The sequence below is a fragment of the Acromyrmex echinatior genome, chromosome 1 (genome assembly GCF_024713525.1).
Source record: "Acromyrmex echinatior isolate Ae372 chromosome 1, ASM2471352v2, whole genome shotgun sequence".
In the NCBI taxonomy this organism is placed as follows: domain Eukaryota; kingdom Metazoa; phylum Arthropoda; class Insecta; order Hymenoptera; family Formicidae; genus Acromyrmex; species Acromyrmex echinatior.
This window is the reverse complement of record NC_141852.1, coordinates 27,052,698-27,073,570: the sequence shown is the minus strand read 5'-3', so window position 1 is coordinate 27,073,570 and position 20,873 is coordinate 27,052,698. Positions and strand designations below refer to the sequence as shown.

Genomic DNA, 20,873 nt, shown 5'->3' with positions numbered 1-20,873 from the left:
AGATGAGAGGTAGAATGAAGCGAGACAGTTCAATGGGGGTTGAAGGTGAAACTGTAAAGAGTGTACAGTGACAAAGGATGGCATCGTCGACAAGACGAGCTGTGGGCGCTAAGCCAAGGAGAGAGTCTCGACGACCAACGATTCGTTCCATACGTGTACGCGAACTACTCAACTCGATCGAACCGAAGAGGAGTATTACATCTTCGGTGCCTTCAGCCTTAGGAATCGTGCGCTACATCGACGGGATCACTGATTCGATCGATTTAAAGGCTTGATCGATGACGGCAGACGGGATAACCTTATTACTTGCACGGGTTAAGCAATTACGTTGGCAGAGAAAGATTATCGTCGGAAGAACCAGAGATTAAAGAGCCACCCCTGTCCCGCCTGTTCGTTCCGCTTCCCTGCCTCTGAACCTACACGTGCGACTTTTGACCTCACTTACATGTGCACGATGAAATCGTTCTTTTCTGATGTAAGTGCAGTAAGATATTGTGTATCTATGGCAAACAGAAACAACAGAAACAGATAAGATTACTTTCAATCGCCGATGACTTTGGATGAGCATTATAATAAGTAGACGCAAATCTCAAATCTGTTTAAAACAATCAAATTGAAAAGTTTAACTATGAAGTTAGTGGTGCGCGTAAGTGAACTCAATGCGAAGGCAAGCAAATCCGTCTATCAAAGTTAATCTAGCGTAGTATCGCGCGCCCAGAGTGTGTACAAGGAATTCTTCAAGTGCCCAACAAGATTTACTTCGGGCTATCACCAACTCCATTTTGCTCTCGATTTTATTCGTATTCCGTCTACTATGTTTCAGTGGCTATTCCATGAATATCGTTAAAGTAGCGTTTACCTTTGGAAACTTGAATTCAAGCGTGAAAGCACGTTGAAGTATCGAATGACGGTACAAAGAACCGCTCTACATCTTCCTTTCCTTTTTATTAAACTTTTCACAAGTTAACGTATATAGTAAAGGATTATTCATTACTTATATCCATATAGAAAGGGATTATTGATACTGTCGATATTACATCGATAGTTCCCTCAACTATAACTTTATATGAGCGAACGAGTGACGTATATGCGTGCTATAAGCGTTCATTCGGATAGAGTAGAAGTGTATCGAGTGCTCTGGATGGAGGAGTCTCTCGGTATCCATCAGCACCATTCACGATAATATCCGAGTGCATCTGACGGAGCGGCTTAACGTTGATATATGGAGGCATTTCTCAGCTCTTACCCGAGCTCTTACAGATTTTTACCACCAGTCTTGGAGGAAGTGCCATCGGCCACGATATAAATTAACGCAATCGATCGTAGATTTGTAGACCGTATTTCGCGTATCGCCTTTCAATTCAACGAATCTTTCTTTTTCTCGCGCTATGTATAATCGAGAATATTGCGATTATAATATTCAAGTTAACATATTTTATTCAAATTTCCTCTCCTAAATCAACACTTTTCTAATTGTAAAAAGCTCAATTCAACTCTGACCATTCTGATTTCAAATAGAAAATAAAATTTCTTTTTAAAAATTTCTTTTTATTATCACGTTATTGATTTCATTTACTAAAAAGTAATTAGCGTTGTGTAAAGTTTTTATAAACAATGATTAAACGAAAAGATTAAACGAAAGTTATAACCATACGATGTTTCATGAAAGCGTGAATAGTAAATAATTGTATGAGTCGATATTATTTGGTCAGGTTCAGATATTCTCTTCTGATTTCACGTTACAGCGAAAGCATTCATCCACTGAAACCACTTCATATAAATACGTCAGCGTAGAGTTAATATTGAGTCTATTTATCTTGTTATACAAATACTATTGAATTCACTGGCATTTCAAATGAAAATATGAATAAATCCAATTAATTTTTATATTACATTAAAGAATAACAAATATTATTGTGCAAATATTATTAGATATTATATTGTATTATAGATATATTCTTAATGTAAATACGTTTTTATTACGGATATGTAGGATTGGATGCGTAAATTATTGGAAAGTTGTCCCAATATTTTTAGAGTGAATAAATTACCCGGTGCTACGTGTAAATTAATTATTTAAAAATTACAAATTCTGTCATAAAAATAAGTTTTTGCTGCATTGGCAGCAAATTGCTCGTGAATCACTATGGTACTGGACCTCGATAGAACGTGCGAAACAGAATATAGAGTGAAGTTTAAATGAGATTTGTATGTGATGCCAGTTTCAGGCTCATAAAATAAAACTATTGCTAAATAAAGTACAAAGCTTAAAAATTTAGACGGTAATATGCGTCTGAAAATATATACATAATTCTTTCAAATATTTAAACAAGTTTCAATATTAATTTCTTTTCTTCCCATATATTCAGCGTGAATATAATTTAATTATAATATTTATATACAGCTTATAAAAGTATATAATTTTATTTAAAAAAAAAAATAAAATTATTTTGAACGTTTCACATAAACATGAAAGCTAGTTTTCAAGTTGATATTTTTTTTCTATTTTCTATGTTGCTTTCATATTGAGATTTATGTAATAGTATAATGCGATTTGAAAATTGTTCATTATTCATATCTCGTTGCACTCGCTGTGTAAATCATATTTGCTTTCGTATTATTTGAGTCAACCTCATTGTATAAAATTTTCTCAATTTTCTCAGATTTCATGAGCGCGTCACATTTCTTATATTCATGAGATATATGTAGTATTTTAAAATTGTTTTTCAAAATTGTATTTAAATTAAATTTTCTTCAATAAGTTATTTTAAAATGAGATCGTTCAACCCTGCTAAAAAGTTATTATTTCGTAACAAAGTCAAGTAAAAATTTCTAGATCTTATCTCGATAGTATTTCAATATTTTTTGCACAGATTTTTTTCAATCGCAAAATCATCGATTCTGATTTCCGAGTTCAAAGTTAAAAGGTCACTAACGGAATGAAATTAAGGGAGCTCAATACCGAATTAGGACAGAGTTCGAGGATTTATCAAGGATTAACTCCTGCACGCTGCAACTGCGAGTCCCCAGGCACCTCTCGTTTCTCCAAGTCGACCTCCCAATCACCATTCTCAGCTCTAAGTCTTCGCGCAGAGAGGAACTTTATGTGGGTTAAGTAGAATCGTGGTCCACGCCGTATTCAAAGGATTTAGAGGTCAGGTGTGTAACTGGCACACAATACAGGATTTAAAAAGAGAATTTCCGTAAAGGTACGCTATCACTGTCAAGTCGAGATCGTATTGCGGCGAAGTTAATTACAACGAGAGGTGAAATTCGTGCGCGGTATAGCTGGATTTAAATCTTTAACAAAGACCGATAGAAGACCGTAGTTCGGTCGAATACGTTGTAAATATATCTTGATAATAGCCTTCGTAGGCTAAATATGAAGTTTCCATATAAAGTTCGAGTTACCACATAAAAATATGAAAAATACGAGAGAGAGAGATTTTGCAATGTAATTTAGATATATAGGGTTTGCTCGAAAAAAATGTTCTGGTCCTCAGTACGTGCACACAAAGTCCAAGTTTGTCACATTCTCAATGGTACTAACTAGGAGAATAGACAGGAGAATCTATGACAGCTAGCTTGAAAGGATTGGTAGTCAAGCTTGCAGTATTACTGCCTGGCAGATTTATGTCAGTAATATCTGAAGCATTAGCAGTTTGACATATTGGCGATCGTAAAATTTGGAGTCGCGCGCAGGAAGAGGCTATCTCTCATTCATAGACTGATAATACATCAGATCCCTTCGGGTCGGCGAACGCGAATATGTATCTGGTCTCCCGCTGATTTGCATGCCGTAAGTACACGGAACATCAGCCCCACATACCCTAAGTACTCAAGAACAGATCGTGGAAGACCAACTCACGAACGTTCTTCGTGTAACGTAACGAGATATATCTGACGACCGCGATTATTCTCGGCACGCGCATGAAACGCTCATAAAACGTAGGAAGTTCAATACGTACAGCAGTGTTCAAATTACAGCAAACTCGTCCGTCGATCGATTTCATTCGCTCGTATTCATTGGTCAACGCGAAAAACATGACTATCCAAACAAGCTCTTCACTGAATATTACCATTTCATTGAAATTTTAAATTAACCTAGATATCTCTTCAAATATATGACTCCTATTTGTTCACACACACGTGACATTTTTTTTGGTATACTTTTAATGCACGGTAACGATAAATTTTTAATCAATGATATAAGAAAAGGAGACTTATGTATGGAAAAATTAATTAATACAAGCTCGTTTAAATAACAATATTGAAAATGGTTTATTTAAAAAAAAAAAAAACATTTTTTTATATATCTTGAAATTTATTTCAAACGTTGTAAATTTTGTATTTTTAACTTGTAAAATCGATGTTCACGGTATTACATAATAATTACGCGTAAGTTGACTCTTATCAATGTCGCTCTGATCGTTGCTTGTTTTAAACATTATATGAATGATATTATTCACGTTCTACAATCCTATTTTAAAAAGTATATGCGCAGAAAAAAAAATTGGAAAGGAACAAAAAAACGGAGAAGTAAAGAATAAGAAAAGATATCAAAAGACACGAATCTTTGAAACTATTACAGAGCTTTTCGTGTGTCGTTCATCAGTAAGGATGAGTCAGCTTCAACAGGACTCTGCAACATCTCTCGACAGCGGCGACATCGCTTACGACGCAACACCCACAGTCATTACTGCACCTCGGCAAACATTCAAACGAGTTCGTTTGATTAGTTTAATGGTTCGTTTGGCTTCACTCTTCCCTAAGTGTCGAATCTCTATCTCGCACTATCTCAACCCAAATGTTTTACCTGGCTGGCCAAGCCAATCGACGTCAATTATCTATTCGTGTCGTCATCTAGTCGATAAAATCCCCAGATAGCGCAGAATAACTTTTACGATTGCTGTGAGTGCAGAGACATTTTAGCGGAATTAAATCAGAACAATTTGAAGGATTTGATTTTCCGTAAGCTGCAGGTATTCGTAGAGAGAACAACAGATAATGCTCACGTATATTTTCGTTGGTTTATTATAAATGTCAATTACGGAATTAGATTTAAAGGTGGTAAATATATCAAGAGAGGATGGATGACTTTATCGTTCGCGTAAATCATTCTCTCCATTGCGTGCTTAATCTATCTGCTAGCTATTACTGGCGTACCGACTGACGTACACTGTTTGAGCTGTATCAAATACCCGAGGCTGTATCGGGAAAGAAAGTTTTAAATAGAAAAGTTTCGTGCTCTCGTGATTCTGATATTCCTTACTGCGTCTCGTTAACTCTTAAACGTTAATAACAGGTCGTAATTCACAATTAGCGTAACGGAGATTCGCTTGGCACGAATCTTTAAAATTTATCACATATTCCAGAAAACAATACATACAAAAGCTCCATCGTAAGAAAAGTACCTCGTGCTTAAGTTTTTAAGTCGTTAAGAATGACACAATGGCGACATGCAGATTCTCCTGCTACTATAGATAATTAATAGAAAGACATTTGTGCTTCACAATACCTCCAGTTTCAATTTTAATAGACTCTAATAAATACTCCTTATCTTAAAATTTAAGAAAACTCTCTGTCTTGTAAATTTTATTTTTAAATAAAAAATTGATTCATTCGTCTCGCCTCTAACAAAATTGATTAATTTATGTAATAAGATATTTTCAGTTTTATTCAATATTAAGGAAAGAAAATCGCGATTAACGCTCGTAAAACCAATGAAAATTTGTTGTTAAAGATATAAAAATGTATTCGTCTTCAGCAGTAACGATTGAATATTCTCGTAATTCCAACTTGAGCCATTTTTTTTCTCAAAACTACGGACGTTGCGCCTTTGGCGATCGTGTACGTGTACACACACACACACACACACACACACACACACACACACACACACACACACACACACACACACACATATAAATATGCTCAGACGCCTCTTAAAGTTTTTAACAGCCCCGCGGCTTTCATTACGTGTCTAGTTCGAGTTGTAGAATTATTGATCCTGAAAGTGCAATGGGAATTAGGAGGGACTTCGAAGCTGCTGAAATATCCTAAATACAAAAAGCATAAAAAGCATAAAATGCTCGATATTCTTTCAAAAATCTAACGTAACATCAGACTAAAATTAATATAAAATAGACAAAAACTCAGTTAAGCAAATTCTTGAAACATGCTTTAATCCGTGTGAAATAAAAATCAATATGTACCGATATGAAGTTATAACGAAGTGTCCAAACCAATGTTCAAACTATCCTTATCATATGAATGGAAAGTCCCACTATTCATCGAACATGTCTCCACGTCCGCGTACTCTATTACGTCCACCCGGATATCTCTCTCGCGATTTCGGTTACGTGCTGTTTTCAACACGCCGCAACAGTTTCAAAGTTTTAAATCGACAGGTCGCACCATCCTACCTACAGCCGGCGGGGCTTAATAGCGCATCTTTTACATAAACGAGGCAGCCCGGTCATACTTGGTGAATTCACGACTTTGATCCCTCCCGCTAAATCTCCTCAGCTTTTTCTCTTTCACAACTTGCAGAACTCAATTTCTATCCAGGATATGCGAAGAACGTACGGCAAACTTTTTCCCACGGATGCACCGAACGTTGCTCCTGCAAATCTATCAACTTCGGGATGCGCCGGAAGGAAAAATTTGTAAACCATTTATGATGGGAAGAAATTTTAAAACGGTACGCTTGGAAAATGCCTCAAACAGTTAATGCAATCTCTAATTTATTGCTTCGCAATTTACTTTTCGTTATCGTTTGTCATTACTTCTCATTTGATACAATGTATATATCAGATTTTTCAAATTAGAGAATAAAAAATGTGAACACGATACTCACCTCAGATCTCCTTTCTGCAGAGAAATCTCTTCAAAGACTAAACGGATTCTCTCCTTCAGCCTGAAATACGATTAAATAAGTTACTCTGCGTGCGTTTTCCTAGATAGATAAATTATAACGCCATTTGCTACTGTATAAAGGCCATTGTAAACGCTACACAACTCGCAATATTAAAGCTTGCATTTTTATGAATACGGAAATATTATTACATGCATTTTTCGTCCAAGCGGTACTGCACGACGGTGCACGCTCGCGGTTTATCTTGTTCCCCGCGGTACTAATGAAACAAGATGGGCGAGAGCTGTAATTAATTTCATTATAAGCACACCTAGCGCATGAATTTGTTAAAACGACGTCGACGCCGGCGACGAAAACGGCGTCGGTAGCGGCTGTGAACAATGTGTCGTGAATCTTTTGCGCAAAAAGATTAATAACTAAGTGTCAAAAGGTACCTTTATATATAAAAATGGTAAAAAAAATTTGTAAAGCAAAGCCGTTGGAAAGCAAAGCCAAAATATCCTCTTTTCGTTATTATATTATTCTTCTTGAATAAATGGCCATTAGAAGATTGACTTATAGCGACGACGGCGTGACAAAGGCCGTCGAGCCATCGAGAACACTGTAGTATGTTAATATAGAGCGAGTGTCACGAATGCCTAACGTATAGACTCCATTCGTGTATACGTATACACATGTATACGTATCCGCCGGCTTTATAGTGACCGGCGCGACGTTGCGTTGACATAACTGTTAGACATATAGCGCTGCACACGCTACTTTGATACAATTACTGTAATTAAGCAGCAACCCACAATACTACGGAAATCATATCTGCGCATACTGGCCCGGCGCCGCGATTAAATTCATCACGATTGAGCGACGTTCTGATTCGACTCCGTTAACTATTTCCTTTGATCGCTGTATATATGTCAGACATCCACGGAAGTCAATGAAACCGTGTAACAATACGTAACAATACGTGAACTGTGACGTTTATACAATAGAAACGCAAAACTAGAAATTCCATGAATAAAGGATAAATAAGTAAACTGCATATTCTCCGAAACAAATTACGAGAGAAAATATTTTTTTACGCGTATCCTACGGGAAATTAATATTACCGCTTGTTATCATTTTGTCGGTTAACATTGGGTTGCGTGGGTTGCATTTTCATATCCGCAAATCGCGGAGAGGTCTAGTCTCAGTGTTGTTTCGTGAAACCGGTTAGAGAATAGCAATGCTTCCTGCGAGGGATTATGCCAAGAACTTGCTGGTTTTTCCCCCGTTAGTTGAGCGCGAGTAGCTTTTATACCGCTACACTGCGAAACGGCTTGGGATAGAATGGACGTAAACTTTTGGCTACTACGTAACAAGGAACCAAGATGAGGAACGACGAAAGTTGAGATGGGTAGGAAGCCAGACAATTTTCAATGGGAGAAACGCGATAATATCAAAATTCAACATGATCTAGTAATCTAAAACCAGTATACCGAATTTTACAATTAATGATATATCTACGCGAAATTACTTTAATTATTGGTCACAGATCACTATGTCACTTTTTAGCATAATATATTTATGGACAGAAATCATTAAACAATCGTTAGCGATCCGGCTAATGTTAATCATTTAGAAATGATTGCGTTTTCTCGTGATATTCTTCTCGATCGCGTCTCGTACGTAGGAAAATAATGCTACGACGCACAGAGCACCCCTTCCGATTCGAACTTCGTCGTGCAAATAATAACAAGCGTGCGTACAATAGACCGTTACGATATGCTCGAGCCTTGGCTGCGTAGATGTAAACAATGAGCGGCAGATATGGCGCGCCATGCTACTGTGTGTGTTATCAGTACCAAGTTCAACGGATATACAGGGTGCCAAAATCCGACAAATCGAACAATTTCTTTACACAAAATGTTTTTAACGAAAAATTAAATATTACAAAAAATCCTTGGGGGATCCCTGTAAAGCACAATTATTCGATGTATCCCCCATTAGCTTGAATGACGATCTCTATTCTCGATCTGAAATTCGCACGCACGTTGTAATGTAGCGCTGTCCATGCCGACGAATAGCGGTCCTTAATGACGTCACATTGGGATGATTTGTTTGTGGTCCTTTCAACCACGTTCCGTACGTAGTAGTCCAAGGGATTTAAATCTGGGCTGTTGAGAGGCCAGAATTCCTTGGACCAAAACATACCGACGTTGTCTGAGAGTCAATTTTGAATCAAATGATTCATATGAGCTGGTGCACCGTCCTGCTGAAAAACATATGGCCTTCCGGACGCCACAGTTTCCATCCACGGCTTCACTACATCCATCAGAACGCGATTGCCCTGGGTCATTCGAAATCAGCCCTTTCAACGACTTCTTTCGAGTGACTCTCCCTCACTGGCATACTGAAACCTTCGTTGGACTGTTCTAAAGTCGTATATTTTGCCACAACATTATAAATGGTTCTCGGGTATCCAAAGAACCGAATTATTTTCATTGCTGAACGCCCAGCGCGAAGGTTTTCGATGATCGCGGCTCTTAGATTATACTTCGCACTTGGTTTCAACATCGCGGCCATTTTGAGAATATAACTATTTACTAGAAGCATCGGGCTTTCTCGGACGCCAACAACAACCTTTGGCGGAGGTTCCGCATAATATAGTGGAAAATTTAAATTTAAATTTGTCCGGATTTTAGTGACTCACCCGTAGATACGAACGAATTATTCTGTTTTTTTGACTTTTTGAATAAATCATCTTTCGCATAACATGTGCTTTTCATATATTTAACCCTTGATACACACCTTTAGGTCATTCGTGTCCTGCGCATTTTTTTTCTTTGAAATACTAAGAGCACCTGGTCAAACACAGGTCTCTTTTCTACTCCCAAAAAAAGTTTGGCTAGAGAAAAAGTTTTGTGCGTTGCCGGTTTCAATTCATGCGTATCCTTTAATTAGAATAATTTCGAAGTTTATCTCTGGGTCATAAATGACCCATCGTGTGTACATAATGTACATTTTTTGTAATTAACAAAATTTTTACTTTTTTCTTTATTTTCAACTAATAGCGTTTTTCATTGGCAGAGCCGGTGCGCACTCAATGTACTTTAAAGCCGTTATACAAATTGACTTTATAAAGAAATATAATAAATATGTTTAATAAAAATATAGAAACGAATTAAACCGCGAAATCCTCAATACATTTTATTGTGGTATTTAATAAAATATACATTAGATATTTTATTAATTGAGATATTTCACTTTTACATTTATTGTCAGATTAAATTAATGTACAACAGTTTTAATGTGCACTGAACTTTAATGTAAAAAACGCTATAATTTTCATTCATATTACGGAAATATTTCGCAAATTATATTAAAAAAAGAATTTAATCCTAGAACAACATATTAGTCCTTGATAAATATATTGGGTTTTGACATTCTTGTGTTAAATGTCTGTAATATTATATATTATATATTGTCTATATAATATTATAAAAAATATTTTCCTAATAAATTATAAGTTTTTTTTACACAATAGCAATAATAAAATGCATTGCTTAAAATGTAAATGCAATATATTTTCAATTTATAACATATTATTTCATGCATATTAAAAAAACATCATTTTTAGATTACTAAATAACTAAATTTTTTGAATAGCCGATACTTGAACTATTTATTCTTTTGGAATTTCAACTTTAAGATGTTGAAACATATTTTTCCTTTAAACATTTTTGTTTCAGAGTTTTACATTTTTATATGAAAAAAAAGACATTTTTTCATTTTGTTAACTATCCAGAAAATATCTGCAGTCTTCTAACAGACTGTTAACAGGTTCGAGCAGAAAATGACGACAGTCTGCCATCAATTGCGTCCGCATTAGGCTTGTATTTTGTTAACATCGCCTGTCGACATAATGTGAAGGCAAATTGTTGGTAGAAACTGAGCAGATCCTGTCGACATTATCTGACGCTTGCAGATTCTGTTACGTTTTTTTCTAGCAGTCTCTCAACAGTATTATATACATCTAATTTCTGTAATAATTCTGTTGTTATTTTGTTGCCATAGTGTATAGCAGACATTTAAAAAAATCTGCTTTCTATAGATTTGACTATATGGAGGTATAACAATTATTTAGTTATAACAATTTATATATAATTTATTATAAATATACAACTTTGCAAATACTCCCTAAAGATGTCCAAATATAAAAATTGCTTAATAATTTTTATATTATTGTAAAAAAGATGAAAATTAATCCAGAACACGAAAGATCCACCGTGTTTAGTAAGGATACCAAAAACTAAGGTATGTAATGAGAACATAATTCTTTTTTAGAATAATTTCAGAATAATTAGAACAATTATAATTAAAAATCACATTATAATCTAATTTAAAAATAAAAGCTAAAAACAATAATTCGTTCGTATTTGAATCGAATTTGGTGGTGACAATGTATACCACGGTGGTGCGCGCGACATTTATCGCTCATTGTTTACATCAGCGCGGCCTTGGCTTTAGAACGTATCGTAACAGCCTATTGTACATACGCATTCGTCTTGTTATCATTCGCGCAACGAGATTCGAGTCGGAAGGAGCGTGCTGTGTGTCATAGCATTATTTTCCTATGAGACGCGGTCGAGAAGAATATCAAGGGAAACGCAATCGTTCTAAATGATTAACACGATAGTCGGATTATGCGATTATTTAATGATTTCTGTCCATAAATATGTTACATGATAAAAAGCGATACAGTAGCCTGTGGCCAATCGATCATTTGCTTTCTCTCACGTTAAAGTGGCAAGTGAACGCTGTGTTGCCTCTCAGGTTATTCGAAAACTCACTTGAATGTCCTAATGCGTCGTTCTATCTTTAAAACAAGGATAAAATGACACTCGGGCACTCGGATAAAATCTAAATCTAAACGTAATCTAATTACTGTACGTAATGCGTAGTTATGTTCAGTAAACGAATTTTACTGCCAACGATTCACAAGCGCATTGAGATTATTCGAGGTATCGAGGCTATTAATTCTTACTAAAGCGGTTATTTCGCACGATATTACTTGCCTGAGATCGAAACAGTAGGAGATGGCAATTGATGGCAATTTTCATATCACATTTGAGAGCTTTGTGTCGATTTAAATAAATTACTTTGCTTGATATAAATAGGATTATTATCGGATTTGAATAATACGCGAACCATGCTTGGAGCGATTTGAAAATAACAAGAAAGCACGGCAACTGATTAATGATACACGTAGTTTTTGTTTGAGATTTGTGTTCTAAATACGTGCAACGCCAAATTTTGATCGTATATTTCTCGAACGGACTTAAAACCGACGCAACGCGGCGCTGCGTCACACATTCTGAATGTGCGTGAAGTTAACAATAGTTAGTGAAGTTACCGTTCTGAGTAAAGTTGCCGTGAAATGCCTATGTTCACTATTCGTCAGCCATTATTGGAACGTTACGGGATGTAAAAAAAGTAGTGTCCGAAACAAGTAGCGTGATTGTCGTGAGTAGAGTCGCGATCAATAAATTGGCCGTGGTTAACCTCGCATTTCAATTTTGTCGACCGTGCAACGTAAGTTTCGTTACATCAGGGTTTCGTTAAAACTTACTACCGCCTGTTCTCGAAATGTCGTGTCGCAACGCGTCGATGTGTCGTGCTCGATAAATACAGCCAAGCGAATCGTTCTATCGTCTTTTTCTTCGTCTTTTTCTTTTCCCTCGTTTACTTCCGTCGCGATCTGTCGTCATAGTATGATAAAAATAAAAATGACATATGTCATTAATATCGGGAGTGCCGTATCAAGTAACGCGCAATCGTATTATTCTGATAATTAGCGTAAGTTAATTACTAAGTTTCCATGAGTGAAACAATCATGAGGTGAGTGTTTCACTGATTACAATATTTATGTGGGATTACAATATTTGTGTGCGTTATTATGTGTGTTATTATAAAAAAAGAATCCTTTATTTCTAGTTAATTTCCGATCACTCATTGAGATAATTTATGTAAAAATAGAAAATTTTTACTTAAAAAATTTTACAGTTTATAGTTAAAAAATTGAACTTAACTTTTTTCTCTGAAATTATATGTATAATTATTTTATGTTTACTTGAAAGGCAAATAAAGAATTCATTTCGCACATTAATTATTTTTCAGATATAGTTATTGGCGCGAGTTTTTGTGTGTGGTTTCGAGGAAATTTGAGAGGAGGAAGAGACCTGGAAGATATCGGAGCAACCAGGTGAAGTATCTCACTCTTATACATTATTTGTGTATATTATTTGCAGAAAAAAAAATCCTTAATTCGTGTGTGATTTTTAATTACCTACTGGGATAATTAATATTAAAAATAAAAAAATTTCACTTTAAAAATTGTGTAATTTACTTAAAAAACTGAATTTAAATTTTTTTCAGAGAAGTTACATTACATTATACAATTATTTTTATGAAACGGTTGCTTCAAACACAAATAAACTTTTTAGATATTAATTATTTTGAACGTAAATGTAATTTGGATTTATGAATATCTATCTGTTACAGATTCATAGTTACAACTCCGCTGTTGCGCATCATATCGGTCAGTCACAAATAATCTTCCATTTAATTTGAGATAATGAATCTGTGAATCTTACATATGGACGTAATATTTCATAGATTCATTGTCACATTCGCCAGAAATTAAATCTTCGTTTTTGAACGCTGTGCAAAATGAATACGTTGAATCCGATATGATCGAACGTCGGTTAGATTAGGTGTTAATGAACTACGCGCAGGATTAGAGACAGACTGTCGTCATTAAATGCGCTAAAGCAGCAGATATATGATGACGGCGGAGATTAGCAGCGGAGATGTATTATATATGGATTAGATTCTCCGGAACAGAGAGAGCGCAGGAGTTCAGGAATAGGTCAGATTAGTTACCTTGCCCGGAAGAGGTAGGAGCACCGGATGTTCTTCGGATAGGAGGACGGGTAGCGCGGCGAATAAAATCGTCCATATTGAGGCGTCGATTGCGAACTGACAAACTCGTAGTCGCACATCGTGCCAGGCACCAGCAGACCGTCCATCTCGAATAAACCTGGAACAAAAAGAAGACGAGGATCACGTTACGACATCGTCGACTTTGTGGTCTACTTGTCGACCATGTCCCGACTATCTATCCCTTTTTACTTGTCATTTTGTCAAAGTTAACGCTTTTGTCCCAGTTCTTTCTAGCTTGTCAGTTCATTCAATCTCTATATCTGAGACTACTGTTGTAAAATCTTTCATTTTTCACATAAAATGTTTGATGAGTTAAAATAGGCCTGCAGCCGAGTTTGTCTATCGTCATCTTCACTCTTTTTGTTTCATAGCATTTAAATTACGCGCGGAGACATTAAACGCTCGAACTCAGGGATGATATTAGCCATAACTCATAGGACACTATAAGGCTATAGGACTTTGTAACATATTGTCTCACATTTACTGCTTATAAATTTTTATTATTGTAATTATAATTATAATTATTATTATTATGATGTTAGAAATTCAATTTATTATATTAAGAATGATGTTTTAAATATTTTTTTCAATATGCAAACTTCATTCAACATATCTGTTCTATTTTAAAGTGTTACTTTTGAGTTTCTAACATAATAATAATAATGATAACAAAAATTTGTAAATGTGACGCAATATGTTTCAAAGTCCTATGGTGCCCTGTATGAGTTACTAATGTCATTCCTGAATACGAGCGTTTTATGTTTCTGTGCGTGGTCTAAATGTTGAAACAAAAGGAATGGGGATGACGATAGGCACAAAATTGGTTGAAATGTGCAACTCGGCTGAATTAAAAAATAGGCCTGAATTAAAAAATAGTGTTGAACCGTTTATAAAAACATAAAAACATGCGACATATAATATAAATAACTTACAAAATACTTTTACACGTTGGCAAAAATTTTGTTTTGCAACTGAACTGTGCTTTTAATTATTTACAATTTTTCATAGAAACTTTTTATTCTATTGTAGTAAAAAAATTGGTTCCTAATTGGTGATTTTATTACAATTTTTTTCTCACTGTTTTGAAAGAGCTATTGATAAACATCAGACACGTGGAGAATTCTATTTAAAACTAGTCTTCCACGGAAATGGAAATCGAGATGAAATAAAATTAACGATTGCTAGCGTTCTTAGAGCGTGCAAATATACCCTACTGAATCCGTTACGTATTGATTAACTAGTGGCGCGTCCCACACTCCTTTCAAAGGCGTCGCCATGGTAAAATTTAACTTATAACTGAGTATCGTTACTTGCTGTACGATTAACAAAAATATATAACGGTACAATACACAAAATCATAGTTAATTCTAATCCTTTTTTTTTTTTCATATACGCAACCACTCGTCTCGTTAGTTTTTGCAGAGTAGCTGCGCACGTTTCGAAATAAAACCAAATAGCAACCATATATAACGGATATTTGTGCAATATAACTATTTCGATGTAACGTTCGGGACTATGTACAAATATCTCGAATACGCGGGTTAGTGCGATAACGACATCGCCAATACCGACCGATTTTGTTAAAAGCACAAAGAATTATCACCGTTTGTGTGCGTACAAAGGACTTGTACCGTTTTTAGATTCTACGATTTCTACGGGATATGTACGGGCAATTACATCCCTGGCTTGCGCAATTCAGAATACTCGAGATCGTTCTTTTGTGCTTGAAACAAAGACGAGAGGAAAAAGCGGTAGTTTCCGGAAGATAAAAAAAAACGAACAGGAGGTTGAAGAAGGTCGTCGGCCGCATCTATCTGCTAGTAAAGAGATTTCGTAAAAGAAATGTCGAATTCCAGAACGAATTAATCGTTAACTCGTCCATCGACATAGTCCTATTGTAAGTAATGCGAATAGCAGTCAAGAAGGTCTAATATACGTTTGCATTATACTCGATCAATTATCATGATAAATGGGACCCCATCGGACTTTATGATATTCGAAGAGCATAATTAGATTATGAAATAATGATCTGTCGACCTTCTCGAATATGCTATCGGCATTGGGATCCGCGAATTAATATAGTATATAAAATGGAGAGTAAAGTTCATAGATATATGGAAGTAATTTTGTGACAATGAAACTCACAGACATTGTATTTCAATAGTACTTCGTATTATTTCTTCTACCGCTAGTTCTCTAATTTTACAATATACATTTGCATTATATTCGATCGACAGATCATTATTTCATAATCTAATTATACTCTCCGAATATCATAAAGTCCGAGGTTCCATTTATCACAATAATTGATCGAGTGTAATACAAAATAATTATATATAGAGAAAGAAATACTTGTTGTTAGAAATCATGGAGAATTAAATTGAATGAATTTTTAATTTAATTATAATTAACAGAATGCTTTTTGCATAAAACAAAGCAGGTAAAATTAATCAATGTGATTCCCTGGGGAAAGCAAATTTTATTGCATCATACTATCGTTTCAAGTGCACAGTAAAACGCATATGAGCATAAGACATAAGAACCGCAATTTCATCTACCATCAACATTAATGAGATATAATTTCGAAATGTATATAGAATGTAGATCTACTTATGTCATTCCTGTTACAAGTGATTTAAATTCTCGAACAAGATTCGATCTATCCTTTCAATTTCAGATTTCAGACATCGAACCAAATTATTATCTACGTTTCAAATTTTAATCTAAAAAGACATAATCGAGTAAAAAAATTCTAATTGCATAAATAATAATTCTCTACTCAATATTCATTAATACATTTTATCGTGCCTGTGTAGATAATAGTTTTATAATATCTGTTCTCTCAATAATGATAAATCCAAAAGAAATACAAAACTTTACTTTCTTCATAGTGCTCTTTTACCATTGTAAATTAGAAGCTTTGATTAATTTCATTCAATTTTTAAATATTTTAATATATTTTAAAATTTTTCCTTCCACGTTCCTGTCATCCTTCTTCTCGGGGTTTAAACGAACTATTCGAAGTTTAGCGTCAGTGTATTTTAAGATAGAACTCTATATACGATCGATTTTATACACACATTCATGCGCATATAGTATATGGTATATCTCGTGAGGAATCGTACGTGTGCCGGATGCTTGATATCATCTTGATATCCGATGTCACGTTGCGATTTGCGAGCAAGTGTGGTTTACACGAAATAATAGAAAATAAATATCAGTAAAGGATGTCAAACTACTTTTTTCATAAATAATAAGACAAAAAATTAATAAGCGACAAATAATCAAAATGAGAAATATCTGTAGTTTTCATGTATTTGTTTTTATTTTTAAGTTACATTTATTTATTCCAATTGAATAATCATACCAATTTTGTTTCAAATTCGTCCCAACCTTCAGTCAAAAGCTCTTTTTATAAACCGAATTCATAAATGGTGTAGCGCACCAACGTTCTTCACGAAAATTGTATAGCACACTTAATGACGTCGGTTTTCGCTCACAATGTCACGTTGCAGATTGCAAGAACGTTCTGTCTTGTTACGATAGAAAGCGAAGTATTAGAGATGCAAGAAAAGCAAAACATTATTATCAAGACAATAGATTTTGATATACTTTTAACATTGAACAATTTTATTTTCAATAACATGCATTCACAAAATGAAAGCATATAATATAACGAAAAAATTTCAATTGCATTTTATGTAAATTATAAGCGAATTTTTATATTTCTTTTGATAAATGAAAGCAAACGGTTATTTTGTCAGTATTGTACTATTGTAACGTTAATCTATCGAAAGACGAATAAGATATCTGTCATGCGTGGTTGAAATTAACGACATGATTTCCCGATATATACATATGTGTTTAATGCGCACTGTACTGCTACTCTCGGCACTGATTTATTTCAAATTTTTGCGTTATCGGGAAAAGCCGTGCATACGTTTGAATTATGAAACAGCTCCATCGGGATACCAGTCCCAATTACGAGTCTAGTGGCAAGTCAAAACTCTCTCAAAGTCATATCTCACGTTGGCTTGAAATTACGATCACGTAGTTTTAAAATGGTGCACAGTATGTTTAATTTTCCCATATTTTTTTCTATTACTGCATTTTTTATGTGTTACTGTTAAATTAATGTTCTTCCCCGAATGAAATACCGACATTAATATTTTTTTCACTATAATTATGAGATTAATTTTTTTTCTATATTTTTCGTAATTGTGATTCGTCGAGCTTTTTTTATGCAACCACATATAATCTACATTAAAACGTTTTTTTCTAATTAATAAAGCTCGTGCAAGAATGATAAATTAAAATCCCTACGGAAGTATAGGTCGATGTTGGCATCGTCGATTTCCAATTTCCATAGAGCGCACTTTTATTTCCCACGCGTACACATGCTAAGCTTTCGAGGGCGAAACCGCGTACCGACAGATCTTATCTGAATATTTTATAGACCAGCCCGCGGAGGTGACAAGCATAGCCCGGTGCTGATGTATAAAATTTCACATCCTCGGTCATTCGCAGGTAAGACAGAAATAAAAAAAAAACAGAAGCATATTCTCTAGGTGACATTACGTCTCAAAGTTTTGTTCAGAGGTATCTCGCTTGAATAATTTGTTGGAATTTGAGTCAACGTTTTTGGAGAATGTTTTCAATGCATTTTGGTCAATAAGATGCACTATTCGTTATGGCTGTGCGATAATTTTGCATAATCTTCAATATCTTCATATTTATTTTAACAATGCAATATCAACACACGTAAAAGCTACTGTAAAACACTGGCTTGAAATGATTTAGATAACGTGAAATTAACATATATAATTTTATAAGTTACATAAGTTAATTTTATAAATTAATTTTATTTATCAATTTATCGATTTCATAAATAATAGTAGTTGCAATAAATTCAGCAATAACGTCGAATTTAATATTTTAATAGGAAGTTACGTAATTAATAATCCTATAATTCTCTCTCTCTCTCTCTCTCTCTGTGAAAAATTATGAATGAGCTCTCTAAAAGTGAATCGTGTATTATTGACTTCAGTATTACACTTATAATTCATGTAATCATCAGCAGGTTATGATTTTCTCTGTTATGATTTCCACAGATTTAATCTGTAGAAATCATAACTTTTAAAAATAAATCAGTGTATTATTACTAAAAAACAATAAATATTCGCTGATGATTACAGTTATAAGTGTAAAGCACTGAAGTCAGTAATAATACATTGATTCACTTTTAGAGAGAGAATGAAGATCATAGATTCAATTTTGTCACTTCAAGAGATTTAAATTCATAAATGAAAAAATATGGAGGGAGGGAGGGAGGAGGAGGAGGAGGAGAGAGAGAGAAAGAGAGAGACTGAGTGTAGTATTTCTATTGATGATCGCGTACAAAGGAGATCAATAGCTTGCGTTCATTTTCACTACAGCGCACTGGAGATCGTGTACGGCATTTTACATTAGCGTCTTACAGCTACTCTCATCTCGGCGTAATTCTCTTTGACCTCGTCTTTACGTACCGTCTTCTTGATTTCTTTATAACTATGTGAAATTTTCTGCAAGCGTAAAGTCGTGCACGCGAACGTAGATATAAATAGAAATATACATAAACTAAACCGAAATATGAATTTATTACACTTGCATGGTTCACAAATGTAACCGTATCGTGAAATCTTGAGATCTTCATCGCAAGTCTTCTGTAAAAAAAATTATTACGGAATATTCGTAACCGTTGATATCGTGATATCGTGCCTAACTCTTTTGACAAAATACAAACATTTCTGTGAGCTTAACAAGAACCATATAAGCCAAATTTAAATACTTCTTGTAAATAATTTCACGCAAATAATTGGCTTTAATTATACAAAGGCGCAATAAAATATTTGTGAAGTCCCTTTCATTCTTTATTAAGAAATATAAATAATATAAATAATAACAATACAAAATTTTCTAAAATGTGCTAGATCTTGTGAGAGAACAATAATAAAAAAAAGTTAATAAAAAAAAAACGAAAAATCATCTCTTAAATTCTTTTGTTTTTTGGAAAAGCAGATTTAGAACGACTACTGTCACACATAGAGCAAAGAACATTGTCCGATAAAAAAGTAAACAAGTACCACAGATCGCGGTATCGAGTAAAGCTTGAAATGCGTTCTTGTAAACAATCCTTGCACCCATTCCAATAGTACAGGTTAAATTCACCTATACTTCAATCCTGTATTACTTATAACTTTCTTAGTACATGTACAAATTTAAATATATATTAATAATAGGAGATTCTTATTATTCTTATATTATAACGTACTTAGATTTTTTTATCCTATATGTTTCAGATAAGTAAAACATGCACAGAGCCTTCAATTTAAAATTGAATCATTATTACACAAATGTTGAAATAAAATTCATCTGTTCCAAGATTTAGTTCCATTTTACTGCTGTAGCCCTAACAATAATATTTCTGGTTATGTCTCAGCTTTTGCATGTAGATCCAGAATGGGCGAGGAGTTGACTTCTTCTTTTTATAGTTTCGCGTAGCGCAGTAAAGCCGACAATTCTTATAAACCGTAGCTAAATAATCCTGTTTTATTGAACTAATAAAGCGGCCTATGTAAAGAAGACTTTGAGTGCACAATATAACCATATCTTACTCTTTGGTGGCGCAAGAAGAAGCTACTTGGCAGAGTGCACACGCTTGCCCGGGATGATGGGTCCCGTATCTTCATTTCACTCGACTATGTCGCATATAATAGCTCCTCCGATCCTCTCTCAAAGCACCATTTGCGCAATATTTCTTCCTTCGACAGTCTCCAGCCTCTTATGTGCCATTTATATTTATCTTGGATGCATTTCTCCTCCTCCTGCTTTCCGCATCCTATTAGATTACTTCTCGTATCATAATTAAAAGCGAAGCTAGCAATTTTCTAGCAAATGAGTAATGTAGGAAAGGTCCCTATTAGAGACATCAAGTTCATTTTGGGTAAATGTTAGAAGTTTATGGGTAGAATTTTAAAAA

The 20,873-nt window shown here is 34.6% G+C and overlaps 1 protein-coding gene across 1 annotated transcript in view; it reads right to left on the bottom strand.

The window, feature by feature from the left end:
• Sol1 (CUB domain-containing protein Sol1) overlaps positions 1-20,873 on the bottom strand; it is a 251,776-nt gene that overhangs the window by 125,486 nt on the left and 105,417 nt on the right. Inside the window, exons 5-6 of the mRNA XM_011059790.2 lie at positions 13,796-13,952; positions 6,860-6,919 (exon numbers count right to left, since the gene is read on the bottom strand). Of these exons, the coding sequence (XP_011058092.1) occupies positions 6,860-6,919; positions 13,796-13,952 (217 nt within the window). The remainder of the gene's footprint in view (positions 1-6,859; positions 6,920-13,795; positions 13,953-20,873) is intronic.